This window comes from Rhynchophorus ferrugineus, unplaced genomic scaffold (genome assembly GCF_030347505.1).
Source record: "Rhynchophorus ferrugineus isolate W39M unplaced genomic scaffold, kcgeb_rfMv2 rfM2, whole genome shotgun sequence".
Classification (NCBI taxonomy): Eukaryota; Metazoa; Arthropoda; class Insecta; order Coleoptera; family Curculionidae; genus Rhynchophorus; species Rhynchophorus ferrugineus.
This window is the reverse complement of record NW_027472581.1, coordinates 81,176,541-81,192,107: the sequence shown is the minus strand read 5'-3', so window position 1 is coordinate 81,192,107 and position 15,567 is coordinate 81,176,541. Positions and strand designations below refer to the sequence as shown.

At 35.2% G+C, this 15,567-nt stretch overlaps 2 protein-coding genes across 14 annotated transcripts; one reads left to right on the top strand and one right to left on the bottom strand.

The window, feature by feature from the left end:
- LOC143191444 (ral GTPase-activating protein subunit beta) lies at positions 1-14,377 on the top strand. 13 transcript variants are annotated; one of them, XM_076396509.1, is made up of 29 exons: positions 1-15; positions 73-158; positions 361-567; positions 617-836; positions 905-931; positions 1,216-1,430; positions 1,517-1,700; positions 1,760-1,866; positions 1,918-2,065; positions 2,241-2,402; positions 4,706-4,807; positions 5,065-5,202; positions 5,256-5,478; positions 7,988-8,110; positions 8,163-8,341; positions 8,399-8,608; positions 9,234-9,335; positions 9,429-9,569; positions 9,649-9,663; positions 9,726-9,907; positions 9,972-10,195; positions 11,583-11,739; positions 11,791-12,005; positions 12,063-12,291; positions 13,054-13,303; positions 13,351-13,551; positions 13,616-13,914; positions 13,966-14,096; positions 14,159-14,377. In XM_076396509.1, the coding sequence occupies exons 2-29, from the start codon at positions 123-125 to the stop codon at positions 14,268-14,270; spliced, it is 4,539 nt and encodes a 1,512-aa protein (XP_076252624.1). In that variant the 5' UTR covers positions 1-15; positions 73-122; the 3' UTR covers positions 14,271-14,377. The 13 variants fall into 13 exon arrangements, with proteins under 13 accessions (XP_076252624.1, XP_076252632.1, XP_076252628.1 ...); XM_076396511.1 differs by lacking the exon at positions 1-15 and having other exon boundaries at positions 22-158; positions 11,616-11,739; XM_076396508.1 differs by lacking the exon at positions 1-15 and having other exon boundaries at positions 22-158.
- mRpL22 (mitochondrial ribosomal protein L22) lies at positions 14,304-15,254 on the bottom strand. Its single transcript, XM_076396523.1, has 4 exons — positions 14,968-15,254; positions 14,700-14,913; positions 14,529-14,642; positions 14,304-14,474 (listed from the first exon to the last, which is right to left on the bottom strand). Exons 1-4 carry the CDS (start codon positions 15,166-15,168, stop codon positions 14,368-14,370), a joined length of 636 nt encoding a protein of 211 aa, XP_076252638.1. The 5' UTR covers positions 15,169-15,254; the 3' UTR covers positions 14,304-14,367.
- Positions 15,255-15,567: the final 313 nt, after the last annotated feature.

Genomic DNA, 15,567 nt, shown 5'->3' with positions numbered 1-15,567 from the left:
GATATGTCAGACGTGGTAACATAAACAGTAATTAAAAAATATAATGTTGATAAATTAATGTTCGTTCCGTAGGTGTAATCTAGTTTTCTGTACCGTTATATTTCTATTAAAACGGCTTGCCTATGAATTTGGGATTATTTAATCGCATGAACCTCAAGGTAGGGACTCGAAAAACTATAGTTTATTCGAAAATAGTTTTAAATATGTATTATTTACTTATATTTGTTGTTTAATCTTTTATTTAATAAATACTTTTTAAATAATATATTTTCATAACATTGATTATTTTATATGACATTTTAGTAATGGGAAGAAAAATGTATCTTTATTATTGAAAAAGATTGTAATTAATTATTTTAGGACAGCAACGAAAATAAGGGGATGTATGGAGAATGGACATCCTTAAGCTTGATGGTTCAACAAGCAGAGCAAGAAGGTCAAAGTGTATTAGAAAAGTTTGATCTTCCTATTAGTAAAGAAATCACTATAAGTTTAGTGAAACAATTAGCTAGTAATCTAGGTCTAACTCAAGCTCCTGAGCCAAGTATTTTGATTAATGATAGAGATGTATGTACTACTTAAAACTTTATTTTTTTATTAAAATATTTTATGACAGGTACAATGGAGTATGGAAGTATTATGTTTTGGCCTCTCTTTACCCCTTACTGAACATGAAGCTATAAAAGACTGTGTTAATGTATACTGTGAATGGTTAACAGCATTATTACCAGTACCAAAAATATGTGTACCAAAACCGATAATAGAAGATCCAAATATATATGCCCGAAAAATTATATCCCACTTACATTATTTATTTGTACCTAGAAAAGGACAAGGTAAATATAAAAGAACTTTCTACATAAGTTTAATCATATCATTCATTAACATGATGTATTTTTTAAAGACTGGACTTTTTTGTACTTGGACTTGGGTATGAACTGTTTATGAAATTTAGTGTTTTATTTGTTGATTCAATAGATTTTTACAGTGCATGATGAACTGTGTGTTATTATACTGTTTTTCATAGTTAATGTTCTTCTTGTGCTCACCTAGAAGAACTGCATATCTCTAAAAAATTAATATGTTTTCTTAGTGTTTCTAATCAGAAAAATCGAAACAGCAATTTATGCATGTTCTCAAAAATGCGTGTTTGTGCCAATTTTATAATATTTATTATTTACTGCCTTAATGAAAAATTGGTTTCATATTTTTCAGGACCTGATATCATTCACCGTCAAGCGGTACTGTGTCACCGAGTACTAAGAACACTGCAAGAAATCAGCCATAAATCAAGAATACTTGACCGGGATACTTGGGAAGCCCTTCTGTTATTTCTTCTCGCCATAAATGATATCCTTCTCTCTCCTCCAACAGTGAAGGATGATGTAGCTGACCAACTGTGTGAAAGAGTACTTAGTGTATTATTTGAGGTATTTAGTTTATGGTTATGGTTTATAATTAATCTATGGTGATTTAAATTAAATATTATTTATTAGTTAATATATTTGGTCAATAGGTTTGGTTAATAGCATGTGCACAATGTTTTCCTTCACCACCTTTGTGGAAAACATTAAGGGAGTGCTGCATGAACTGGAGACACAGAGTGGCCTTGATTGAGCAATGGAACCGAGTTAATCTGGCTCTTACGTCAAAAGTTTTGATATTTATGTATGGACCATCATTTCCAGAGCTGAAAATAGGTAATAATTTAATCATCTGAGTAGTATTTTATTAATATTTTTTAATATCCGTTGTATAGGAGAAGAAGACTTAATACCAAAAGGAATGATGAATGATTGTATTGCTCAGAGTTGGTATAGGTTCCTCAATACTATTGGTAACCCAGTTAGTCTTACCAAGCCAGAGGTAGAATTTGTTAAATTAACATGAAAATGCATTGATGTTTTTTTTTTGTAGGTTATAAGCCAGACTCAGAAGTTTTTACAATTCGCCATCAGTACCGATGATGTAGTGGATCCTTGCCAGCACCCTTGTCTCCAAATGCTCCCAATGATTTTCCTGAAGGCCATTAAAGGGATCGCCGGTCACGTCGACGCCTTCCTCGGTTCGTACGTTCATCACCGCGTTGCTGCCTTGCCTAAGCGTTTGTTTGTGTATAACTTGTTTGTTTTTAATTTTCCACCATCTTCAGAAGCGGTAGTTGTTGAATGAAGCTTGTAATCATTCGAGCAATTACCCCCTGGTTAAGACGACATTCTTTTTATTCTTGCGATCTCTAGGCATAGCACCCTCTGTCTGGTGGGACACGATGGTGGTGGGCACAAGCACGGAGAAATCACGTGGCGAAGTTCCGGCACCAGTTGTCACACATTCGCCCACGCCTCCCACACAAAGGAGACTGGCTAAAAGTTTTAGTGTTGCACAATCTTCCGTATCGAAGGGTTAGCCATTTCTTTTACCTATGGGGTTGTGTAGAAAATACGGTCTTCATTTAAAATATTGATGTCTTCAACTTAATCTAGAAAACATATAGTAGAAATGGCAATATTCAACTTATTTAGGCCTTGTTTTCTACACAGTCAAGAACTTCTATATTTATACGGAAATACATCAGTGTTTATATAAAAAGTAAATAAATGAGCCGGGTCAGTTTATGCCAATCATTAAGAATAGCTGTTGCACTGATTACACTAAGATAATTGATAAATTCCATTCCAGAACAAAATCATTCTTTTCTCTAAGTGGTTGTTTTATAAAACTTTTATATTCAATAAAATACTTATACTTAAAAGCCTCCATTAAACAATTACATATAAAATAATCCATGGTCTCAAAACCTAATTTTTTGTGATGATGTAAAGTTTTACTATTTTACTTCACTAGAAGAAACAATAAAAGGGCTGCTAAAGATCATCGAATGCTGTGTGAAGCTTATAACAACCATGCTCCACAGATTTCAATATGTGAATACTGCTTTCGACATTTTAAATGTGCTGATTTTGGCACCGAGGCAAAGAGTACCCTGGACAAGCAAAAAAATGGGAAGACGAAGATTTTACGGCATTATTCGATGAAATCATCAATGGGCATTGCTATCGGCTACAATTGATACGCTTGAGCTAAATGCTGCGTGAAAAACGGCCGGAGTACGAGCAAAGACACGGCAATGTTATTCTTCAGCATGACAACGATCGACCACATGTTCCAAAACCAGTGAAAACATACTTGGAACCTTTTAAATGGAAAGTGCTACTCCAGCCGACGTATTGTCCAGAGCTTTCTCTTTCTGATTACTAGTTGTTCCGACATATGAGTCGTGACCTGTCTGAGCAGCGCTTCACTTTTTATGAGGACCAAAAATGGATCGATTCGTGGATAGCCTCAAAAGATTCAAAAATTATCAAACAAGTGCGTGGCTTTAGTTTAATGATCCAAAATGTAGTTGTTTAATCACCATATTCGCCAAGTGATAACAATGTCCTTCAGCAAAATTCAGTTTATTGAAAAGAATAGAATTGGTACATTTATTTTTGAAAATTTTAGGTCACAATTTTTAATATTAATTCATTTAATCTGCTTGTTATTTCTCGCACTGACAGTTAACCCCTCACATTAAATAATCAAGTCGTTTCAGTTTCAAACTATCTTTTGATCAGTGTTTAATACATACATAATAATATTCTAAGTTCTGAATTATGGGCATTATAAATAATTATTTATAGGAAATTTCAACAAGGAAACCAGCAAGTATATTGATTACCATGTACAAATATGTAAATTACAAGTACTCACTTTCTTTGTTTAATGTCTTATGCATCTTTACATTTTTTGTATATTTTCAAACGCATGTATTATGTATTTTCAATGTACATCTACAATTTACATCTTTAGCGTTTTTCAATAAGGTATTTTATTGTGTCTTATCGGCATAGACCTGGAGCTTCAGAGAATCCCACAGGAGGAAGTCTAGCAGGATCTTGATGGTCAATTCGTATTACCCCTGCGAAAACAACAGTTTCGTCAAGTAGTTCGTGCAATTCGACCATCCTTAAACCACTATCGCGCAATTTTGACTAAAAAAATTGGATAATTAACAAATTAAACAGGCTCCATCAAACCAACATGGCCGTTACAGAGAATATGACTTATCCTTATTGAAAAACCCTATGCGTTCTATATCTGCGTCTTATCCACAAGCCTACTATCAACCATCACGGCCTAGAGCAATTATCTACTGTTTATATACACTATAATCTATATTTAATATCTGCTTTTACTATACTTTATATATTTAAATTTGTAGTCTATATCTATAATCAGCTCTCTAAGTCTATAATTCTACACCATCCTTATATACCCACTATTAATTATATAATTATATTTCAGATTGTATCAGTTAAAAACCTGTCATTTGAACCCTAACATGGCAATAGTTTAAACACGTGAAGAAGAAATAACCAATTATCAAAGCATATTCCATATAAATAAGGGTGATTTATATTTGCCAATGAGCCCCTCATAATTAATCATATCAGCGTATATTACTAGATAAAAATGAATGAGGAGCAAGAAGAAGAGAACTAAAATAAATTAAGATTTCGTGACTAATCTCGTTCTTATGTGCTTTTGTTCGTTAAAATCATCTTCAGTGTACCTGTTTATCTAAATTAATGTTCTTTTCGCACTTTTTGTTCATCGAATCCGGTCCTGTGTTAATATTTTCGTTTTTTTTTTTTGTGAATAGGTATACCCAAGTCATCCCTAATAGGCCTGACAACAAGTAGAACCTCCGTAGTGCCTGTTATAGCACCAAATAGTGGTCCATCCTCGACCAGCAGTGTATCGTGTTAGTACCTGTTTTGTAGTTTTTATTTTTTTTTTACTTAGATTATTTGATGGCGATCAATATCCTTAATTTAAACAAAGAAAGATATTGCAGGTCATTAAACAATCCTAGTAAAATCCCCATTTTCTGATTAAATATATCCAATTCCATACCATAAATTAACCAAATAAAAAATATGTGATTTTTTTCTGCATAATCATCTGGGCCCTCCAATTTTTAAAGGTAGTTAAAATTAATCTATTTTTGTACTGTTTCAGCTTTAACATCATTTGGTTTAGACCCGAGAATGGCACTGGCACCAGGTAGACCTAAGTGTAACACTATCCTTCACCTATTCGGTGAATGGCTCTTGGAAGCCGCCTTTATCGGAAGCGAAGTGAACGCCCAGCACAGCCGTGAGATTATCAAACCGAGTTCAGTGATTACCTCTGATTGTTTTGGCTTCTAGGTCAATCGAGTGGATCCTTCAAAAGGCCAAACTCGATGGTACTAGACGGGTCTAAGAACTCGTTGAATTATTCTCAACCAAGTTCCTTATCTGACACGGAAATTCCTCCTGGTTTAACAATCGACAAATACGAAAGCGGCAAGGCAGAAGCTTTGGGAACGCTGTGTCGGATTTTCTGCGCTAAGAAGACGGGAGAGGAAATTCTTCCAGTTTATTTAGCCAGGTAAAACATTTAGCATATAATAACAACCTTCATATAAGCATAATTTTTCTTCGACAAATCGACTTTTCAGATAAAAATCAATTAATTTTAGTCAACGAAATTCAATTTAAAAAAACTTTTTTATAACATCTTTATTAGATACGCTTAGTACAATTTAATTTACAATTAATTTATTACTACATTTCCTATGTACTTGAATTAATTCACAAGCAAGACAAGTGCGAGAAAATACATCAATATGTATACCTCAATTATAAAATTATAATAACTTATAGTTATAGTTTTAGTGTAAACTATGGTATACACTTTGTATAAGTTCGTATGGTTTTGTTCGCTTCAATCTCCTGACATCCTGCGCGTTGTCCAGCAGTTGTATTGCTTCCACGTTAATATGATTTAGTAATCTTCTTTCGTGTTTCAAGGCGAAATCTTGGATAATTTCGCAAATCCATTTGATTTCCAGGTCATCGTGCGGTTCTTCGTTGGTTACGTAGCGATGGGCATTGGTAATCAATCCAAGAATCTTGTTTTGACAGCGTTGTATGACTAGTTGATTTGAATTTTTAGTGCAACTCCATATTTGTACCCCATAGGTCCAAATTGACTTTATATAGAATAATTGTATTATAGATCAACCCCTTTGATTTTAGATCAAGTTGAGAGTATCTTCCGACTAACCAGTATAGTTGTTTTATTTTGGTTCTAATGTGTTTTGCTTTTTGTCTAACATGATGTTTCCAATTTAATCTACCGTCAAGATGGATTTCAAGGTATTTAGCTGATTCTGCTTGAGGAATCGGGCATCCATTGAGTGATACAATTAAGTTTTTATGATTTCGCCGTAATGCAAAATTAACCTGGACAGATTTGGAGCTATTAAGTTGAATTTTCCAATCTTTCGTCCATTTGTAGATTTTGTTGACTGCCACTTGTACTTTTTCTATTGCCCAGGCAGAGATATATCTTTCGCCATAATAATTGTGTCGTCAGCAAAGGTTCCAAGTAGTGTTTCTTTTGTTGTTGGAATGTCAGCAGTGCAGATCAGATACAGGAAAGGTCCTAACACGTTACCTTGTGGAACTCCAGCCGAAATAGTTTTAAATGTCGAGAACGCCATTTCGTACGATACTCTAAATTTTCTTCCGAAAAGATATGGCTGGGGTCAATTGACAATTGTTACGCGGTAACAATTTGCTCATCTTACAGATTAATCCCGAATTCCAAAACCGATCAAAAGCTTGTGAGTCATCCAGGAATATTGCAGGGCAGTATTTATTTTCCTCAAACGCTCTTTCAATAGCCGCAGTTACTCTGTGTACCTGATCGATTGTTGAATGATGATTTCGAAGGCCAAACTGGAAATCTGGTATTATTACAAAATTTTTAATACATTTAAATAATGTAAAGAGAATAAATAGCGTAAGATTCGACTTGTTCTGCAGGTTTGTCAGGTTTTTTGAGCATAATTATTTGTGCCACCTTAAAGCATTCCGGAACATGCTTTAGCCTTAAACAGGCATTAAATATATACGTCAACATGATGATTGCTTTTTGTGGCAGTTCTTTCAATAATCCAGGTGAAATGTCATCTATAACAGGTGTCTTTTTAGGATTGAGGTTATCAATTTCAGTGGCAACTTCCGATGGAGAAATTAGATTTAGATCTACATCGGGTTGATAAACAGGAGATGTATCCATGGTAGATGCTATATCATTAGGTTGAAATATGTTAGCTAAGTATTGTGCGAACAATTCAGCTTTTTCGTCGTTTCGCCGAACCCATTCATTTCAATCATTTATTGGCGGTACTCGAATAAATGGTCTTTTAAATCTTCGAGTTGCTTTCCATAGCGAATAATCTTTGTCTGCTTGTGGGCTTAATTCACTTACATACTTTTGAAAGCAATTCTGTTTATATTCTTTAATCTCTTGATTCATCTGATTACTAATTATATTAAAAGTAATTTTGTCTGCAGCATTTCTGGTTCTGTTCCATACTCTTCTAGCTTTTCGCCTTTCTTTTATCATTTCTCTAATTTCGAAGGGGTAAATTACTTTATATTCTGATTTCTCTCTTGTTATTGGAGTAGCATCTTTTGCAGCTGACCGAATTTGTTCAATTATATTTTTGGTTTGTTGCTCAAGATCATCTATACTTTTAAGTCTTACTTTTAAATTGATTTGTTCCTGCAGTATTAATCTGAATTTGTCCCAGACAGTATATTTGTTGGTAAGATTAGGCTTTCTTGCTTTTCTTAGGATTGTCACGCCCAGTGTTAACAATTCTGGAGTGTGATCAGATGTTAGATCGCGCAAGCTTTCTGTACTAATTTGATTTAATGAGATGCCTTTTGAATTGCAGAAATCTAGCAGGTCTGGGACTTTTTACTGTCTTTGAGCCAGTAAGTGGGTTCGTGCCCTGAATGACAAATTTCAAAGAACTGATAGAGTTTATTCCGATTTAATTTTCATTAATCATTAATAAAATCGATTTTTTTTCTCTTTTTAGGTTCTATATGGCTATATCTCAAGGCTTGAAATCAAATTCCAATTCGAAAGAATGCGGAGAATGTATGGTAGCTATCCTTATGAATTCTACAGATATTTTCAGTTTAGATTTAGATGGCGCTAGGTAAACATAAAAACACTGATAGTTTTGTCACTGGTTTATATCTCTATTGTAGAATATTGATTCCCGCCTATATATCAGCATTGGAAGTGGTCTTGCCTGATAAGGACCTAAAAGTTTCAGGAAATGTTAACAAAGTGGAGCTACGAAGAGCCGCCATACATTTACTACTTTCACTGCTGGTTTTACCTCTTCATTTTCAAAATTGCCCCATAAAAGAATTATACAGTACAGGTAAATTGGCCTGATATACACGAAGTCAACACTCAACAAATTTTCCATCCTCCACAGGCGTGAATGATAAAATTGTGTCGTTCGCTGTTCTTAAACCCAAACTGATGAACTTGTTAATGAACGCGTTACAAGTGGAGTTCGATCCCCAGAACACTCACATGCTCCTGGGAGGCTTGTTCCTTTGCGTTCAAGATTCCGCTTTATACGAAACTGCGGAGCACATCACCCAACCCATCAACGACACGACATCTAATCTTCTGAGCAGTGGTAAAGTATTGTCGAAATCGCTTTCCCGTTCTTCATTTATCACGTAGTGAGTGGGTCCGAAAATGTACAAAAGGTGTTTGCGCTTGATCAGGTCTCGTGGAATTCACTGACTACAATGAAAAAATGGCATTAAAACATTTCACGAAAGATTCAGGGCAAAATTTCACCCAGTTTACGGCTTTTCAATTTTGTTTATTGTTATTTTTGCAAGTACGATTGAATAAGAGTATCTTATATAAATTTCAAACAATAATTAAAGACTCTTATTCAGTAATGTACCCAACCAGGATATTGTTCAATGGGAATGGTCAAATTGCTCCTTTAATTTTATGTTTTATATTCATTTCTAAGCAATATTATCTGTGATTACACAGTTCTGCAATGAAATCCTTGAAAAAAAATTAATATGAAAATTATAACGCACCAAATTACTATCTACTTTATTTGCTTCGACCGAACTCTGTATTGATTCAATTTAGTTCACGAACTTTGTTAAACATTTTAAATGCCTTTGAACAAAAATATATAACTAGAAAGTCAACAAAGCTTTAGCAACAAACCATGGCCATTGAAAAATCTACATTCGCTTGAGTTTTGTTTTGTATTTTCGTTATTTCGCTTGTAGCTTCAGACACTGCAAGTACCATAAGCATGGCTAGCAGTTGTGATCGTTCAATCACTCCAGATCAACGTTCTGCATCCGATAATGATCAACACACTCCATTAGGTACGTCACCATTTGTTCTTGTTTTCCTATATTCACACAAGTCTTTGAAAACGCACAATGGCCACGTCTGAAGACATTCATTCTTCCGAACAGATTCAGCTCATGCCTTGTTCGTCAGAGCAACGTACTTGGTATGTCACCGGTTGATATCTTCGTGGAAGACCGACCTCAACGTATCTCTGGCTGCTTTAGAATTGCTCTCTGGATTGGCAAGGATACACATTAAGGAGTCAGGTGGGTAAATCATTATATATAAGATAAAAAAACAGTTTAATGTCAAATACGTTTTCATTAAATCTCTGTGTACATGCAGCTAAAAAACTTACAGGTATAATTAATAATGACAATTCTAAATATATTTCAATAAGTCTAATTTTGTTTTTAACATAGATGCAATGGAATGCAAAAGAGCAGTTAAATGGCTATGCGACTATATCATTTATCAATGCTCCAGACCTCCCCCTGCTCATTCAAAAGATCTCCATTCTACGATCGTGGCAGCTTTTCATTGCTGCTCGGTCTGGTTATGCGAGCATCCCTATTTATTGAAGGACAAAGATTGTTTAACAACGGTAAATGACGACATTGCCTCAATTTCGAAACAACCAAAAGAAATCAACTCAAACCCTAATCTAGGTTCTGGAAGTGGCAGAATTGGGTGTTTCTGGTAGTAAATCTGCAGGTAAGATTGGAGAAACTACCAAAATGAAAGAGGAAAAAGAGCTCAAACCCGCTTCGATGAGGGTGAGGGACGCTGCGGAGAATCTACTAACTTGTATCTTGGAACAAGTATCATATTTTCCCAACCAGTGCGGTCCTGAATCTATCAGTTCACTCCTAAACGAGATATCTCTACTCAGGTAAATTTCCTTTCATATTTGTATATTAAATTTAATTATTTCAATGGTGGTAACGTGATTTTTTCATTGACATGTGTATTCTAATATTTATTGACTCGCTATTAAATCATGCATCTTTTGTCAGTATGGATACTAGAATAGAATTTAATAAGATTTTAATAAGTTGAACCTGGTTATGTAGGACTGCCTCTGGGTTTACCAATACACTAAACTAAAACTGCCTCACAGCTGATATCTGTAGGTTTCTACTGCCAATGCATTAAATTTGGGGATAATGGCACCTGCCAACCGGGCAGCCATTAATGGGCACGAGAACCCGGCGAAAGAACAGATAGTGAAACTATTTATTAACGAACTTAATTTAACACACGACTGGGTGCTGTCGTATGGGGGCAAAAGTTATAGCTGTATCATCGGATGAGGTCGTTACAGCCTGGAATAATGGGGAGATTAGCGGTGACGCGGTGCTAATCCAACCTTACTGGATTTGGTAATGCCAACCGAACCTTTGGTCGAAGTGGAGAACTACGTACGTGACGTTGTCCAGCCATGGAACTGTTGCGGTGTCGTTCTTGAGTTGCGCAGTGCATAGCGTTTCTTATAGAAAATGATGGCCTGGGTTTTCAGAGGGTTGATTTGCAATCTCCACTAGGCCGCATGATCGAGCTGCTTCTGTAAACGTCCTTGAATGGTATCCTCGAGTCTGAAAGCTGTTAGAGGACTACTCCGAGCTTTTTACGTTAGCCAAGAGCGTGATAGATGTGGGCGGCCGGACAGGTGACCTGATGAACGGATAAATAGTGAGCGCCGAAACCGAATTGTTCGTTATGAATGATGTTGTTTTCCTTCATGAAAGAGTTGGTAGCGTAGAGTATTGCCCTCTCGGTAAGCTTCGAAATGGCACCGAGAAGGCTGATGAGCCTGTAATCAGATGAAGATAATTTTTCTCCTCTTTTGGAAATAACCGCTACATGTGCGTGTTTCCAGGAAACCGGGAAACGTTGCAGCCTCATGATGGAGCTAATGATGTTTGCCATTTCCGCGAGCTGCTTATGCAGGAGCTTTTTTAATTGGCTGATCGATATTCCGTCGAAACCCAGAGATTTTTGACTGATTCTTCTATGTCAAGTCTCTGACTGATATTCTTGCATTATTTGAATTTTATAGGTGTAATAATCTATGCACATTTACTTGCACACATTTTCGGACATACAAACTGATACTTCGCATTTTCTACCATTCTTGATAACTTGTTTTTTAATCTGTAACATCTCTTATAAATATATTAGTTAAGATAGTTGCCATATTCACTTATCATGTTTGAATATTAATTGATTTGTTTAGCTAGTTTAATACGTGAAAAACAACGCTTTTTTATTTCCAACAGTAAAGAAAATATATATAATGAAATACCTTCCAGGCAATGTAGTTCTTCAAATGCTAGCTATAATGACCTATCGAATGCGGTCGAAAAGTTTCGATACTTTGTGACTGAGGGTTCGGTCATGTTGGCTTTATTGGAGGAGCCTTTAGGGAACGATCAGGTATGCATATAATGACCCCCTTGAATATATATTAAATCATTATATGTGTAGGACCCACAACCAACGGTTACTCTGTTGATCCGAGGCCCATTCGGTCGACATACCTGGACCATGCAACTGAGACATTTACCTCGCCACAAATCCGGAATTAAATCTTACTCTTCCAACGCCTGTAGACCTGTGGCTATGCAGGACGCGCCAGTAAGAACTACAGTGAAACAAAAGTACTTTCCAGATGGGGTAGATCGGGTACAACAGTGTCAAGTGTAAGGACGACGTGTGGTGTTTTATTTTAGATGATCTTTTAACGTCGTTTATTACAGAGATCATTCCATACCGACATTAGATTCTCTTCTGGAAAACAATCTAACTCTGAAAGAGGAATCAGAGCTAATCCGGCAGTTAATTAGCCGACAGGACACAGTTGAAGCTAATCTTTATAAGATGCAAGCTAACACTCCAAAGGAATGTACACCGCCGCCTGTTTGCCACGAGTTTCAAACCGCAAGATTATTTCTCAGCCATTTTGGTCTACTAGCGTTAGATGAACAGGTATTATACATTATGTTACTTTTTTAGTAAAAGTGGGACAGATAAGGAATACTATATTTTATTATGAGTGAAAATGTTACATTTTAAATATACATAATTAATAAAATGCGACATCTAGACAGTCGTCTTATATTTGTCAGAAGTGTAAATCAATTTAAAGATATTGGATCTAAATTTCAAGTATGAATGAAGCTCATGATTGTTGATAACTACATGATTTGTCGATGTTAGTCTTGGTCCTCTGAATGATTTTCAAGATTATAACCATCAATAGTATTTTTTTACTTCTCCATATTTTATTCATCAATTAGAAACTCCTTCAATTACCACAAATACTAATTAAAAATTATATGAAAGTTGGTACTGTCGAAATTATTAGGAAGTGTTTGAATAACTGCTCCAAATTGTCTTCAACAATAACATCCTCAACTTGGAACATCCTCAAGAAACTTTTTCATGATAATATATTCAAAATGAACAAGAAGACAACCCGCTGTGTTTGTGTTGTAAACTAGTGGGCTCCAAGTCCAATCCAAGAAGCTGTCTTCCAAGTAATAAGTTTAATTTTGCATAAACGTTATCAGTTTCTTTTCTGTTTTCCCTTCAGAATTGCAGTTCGCATTATTTCCATAAAGTTTTCTGATTTACTTCAACAGTATTCTATTGATTTGTATTATCTTTTTGGCCCCTACACATTAAAATACATTTTAACAAAAGTAAAAACTTTCATCTAATATATAACCATATCATGTTTCTGTATAGGAAAATCCTGATACTACTCCCAATCTAGTAGCACTGGATAGTAGTGTTGCGGAATTTTGTAGAGATCTGCAAATTCTGGATCAGCTTAGCCCCCGAACCTGCGACACCGTTCACATATTCTACGTGCGTTCGCAGCAAACCGATGCTCAAGATATCGTCAGTAACATGCACAGCCCCAATCTCATCTCTCCGTATTTCTTTGAATTCATACACACCTTAGGATGGCCAGTGAAAGTGCAAATTCATCCAGGTACGTTCCTATCTCACCATGTGCAACCTTTTAATACTGCATCATAGGATGGACAGGACACATATCCACATCCTGGCAACTTAATCAGCATCAAGATCAACCTGATCAGGCTCCGAAACAGAAGCTTTATGATGGAAACAATCACATCCTGTACTGGGCAGATGCTTGTTCCGAAGTTGCCTTTGTTATACCATCCAGCTTGAAACCGAATGATACCCAAATCAAATTTAATAATAGTAATTTGTCATGTAAGAATTTGATTCTCCTAAAAAATACGAGTAGTTCACATTTAACAAGTAATTAATCCCCTAGCTTGGAGCGACAATTCATGGTCATTGGATGATAGGGGCAAGAGGACTCAAAGTCTGGAATTTGAAAAGCAGCCGGTACCCCCGAAACGGGGCAATAAAGGAAATATGTACACCAATGTTAACACCAAAATAATGGTTGTATGGTTAGAAAGCTTTGAAGACCACATTAATCTACCTATTGGAGATCTCCTGGAATCCATGAACACAGGTTTTGAGAAGGGGGTTGCCACGAAACCCAGTGATGTTCTAGTGATATATTTACATTTGCTGGCGACTGGTCTGCTCAGAGTTCATCTACAGGTATACATATTTGTACTCCCAAGATAAAATTGTAGTAAAATGTACTTTTAGGGTCCCACTGGCAGAGTTAGTTTAGCATCACCTTTAATCAACGGCATGATTGCCAGCAGAAGAACTTTGGGTTCCTTGGTGAGACATACTGCATTGAACATGGCCAGAAGAAAGCGTTTGGACTCTGATAAGTATGTTTATACTTGAGAGGTTAAATTGATTTAGTAGAACTAATTAATGCTATCTGATTTAGCTACCAACCACCTCATGTACGACGGAGACTTAAAATCCAAGAAATCGTTCAAAAGTATAAAAGAGAAATGACCAAACCAGAGCTGCTTACATACCTTTTCAGTGTTACTTAAAACATACATTATTTTAAGAAGTATTGCTAATCATTACCTTAGAAAGTATTATTTTTATTTATATTAATTATAATTACAATTAAAATAATAAAGGAATCTATAAGGAATTAGTGATCTTCCTTCTTCTCATCTGTTGTAACCATTCTTCTAATTGTTCGTGTGCTTCTTTAGGTGTGTGTTGATAATAATTCTCTGGTGGAGGACCTTTTTAAAAAATATATAAATTTATCAAAATATTACCTAAGTTAAAATAAATACCTTCTTCCAATCTTACAAAATAGTGGCAATGTATATATTCGATAATTCCAAATCTTTGTCTACCATGCCTTCTCATTCCTTTAATCACCCTACCTTTACCCACAAAAGACTCAGCTACAATAGAGCACAATATAGATCTTATGTCTAATATTTTGTTAATTAATTACTGACCAACCCACATATTACTACCAAATTCTACATTGTGTTCTTTCACAGCTAATTCCTTAGCTTCTTCAATAACTTCTCTAACATCTTTAGCTCCCTTTTTCGGTATAAATTTTAACTGTTTAATAGCTTCATCTACTGCCATTCCCCTGACAAGACTAGCGATGTACCACATTTTATACGGACTGTATTTAATGTTGGTACGTTGATGGCAGACAAACTGGAAATAAAAATAATTTAATTAAGAAAATGTATTATATTACAAAAGCATTACAGCTGGTCTAGGTTCCTCATCTGGAGTTTGTGGTGGATAGATCTTTTTATTATAATCTAACCATTTAGAAGGAACTTTATTTTGTCCATGCCATGCACTTAAAGCTACAGTATTGTGAAAATGTGCAGCAGTTTGAAAAAATATTGGATTGCATAATTTAGTTCCTAGTAATAGACCTGCTTCGAGAGACCTTAAAGACATTATATATATTATAAAAAATTCGGTTGTATTATCCCAACAACATCGATTTAGTATATAAACTATATAAAAAAATTTACTACTAAGTTTGGTTAGGTTTAGGGTTGTGAACTATCGACTAAGAACAATCGAATTAACCGATAGTCAAAAAAGCAGTCGACTAAATGTAGTAATTACTTTTTCAAATACTAATTCCCTATAATTAATATTATTAATAATTTTTCAAACGCATGTTTCTACTGCTCAGTTGTATGAATTAATTCCTGTATAAATTAAAATTTGAGTGATAAATAAAATAATGAATTAAATTTGAGCAAAGACGGGGATAAATGAATCACAAAATATAGAGAATTACTCTCTACGTTTTGTGAATTCAATGGATCGCTATGCTCAGAGACCAGT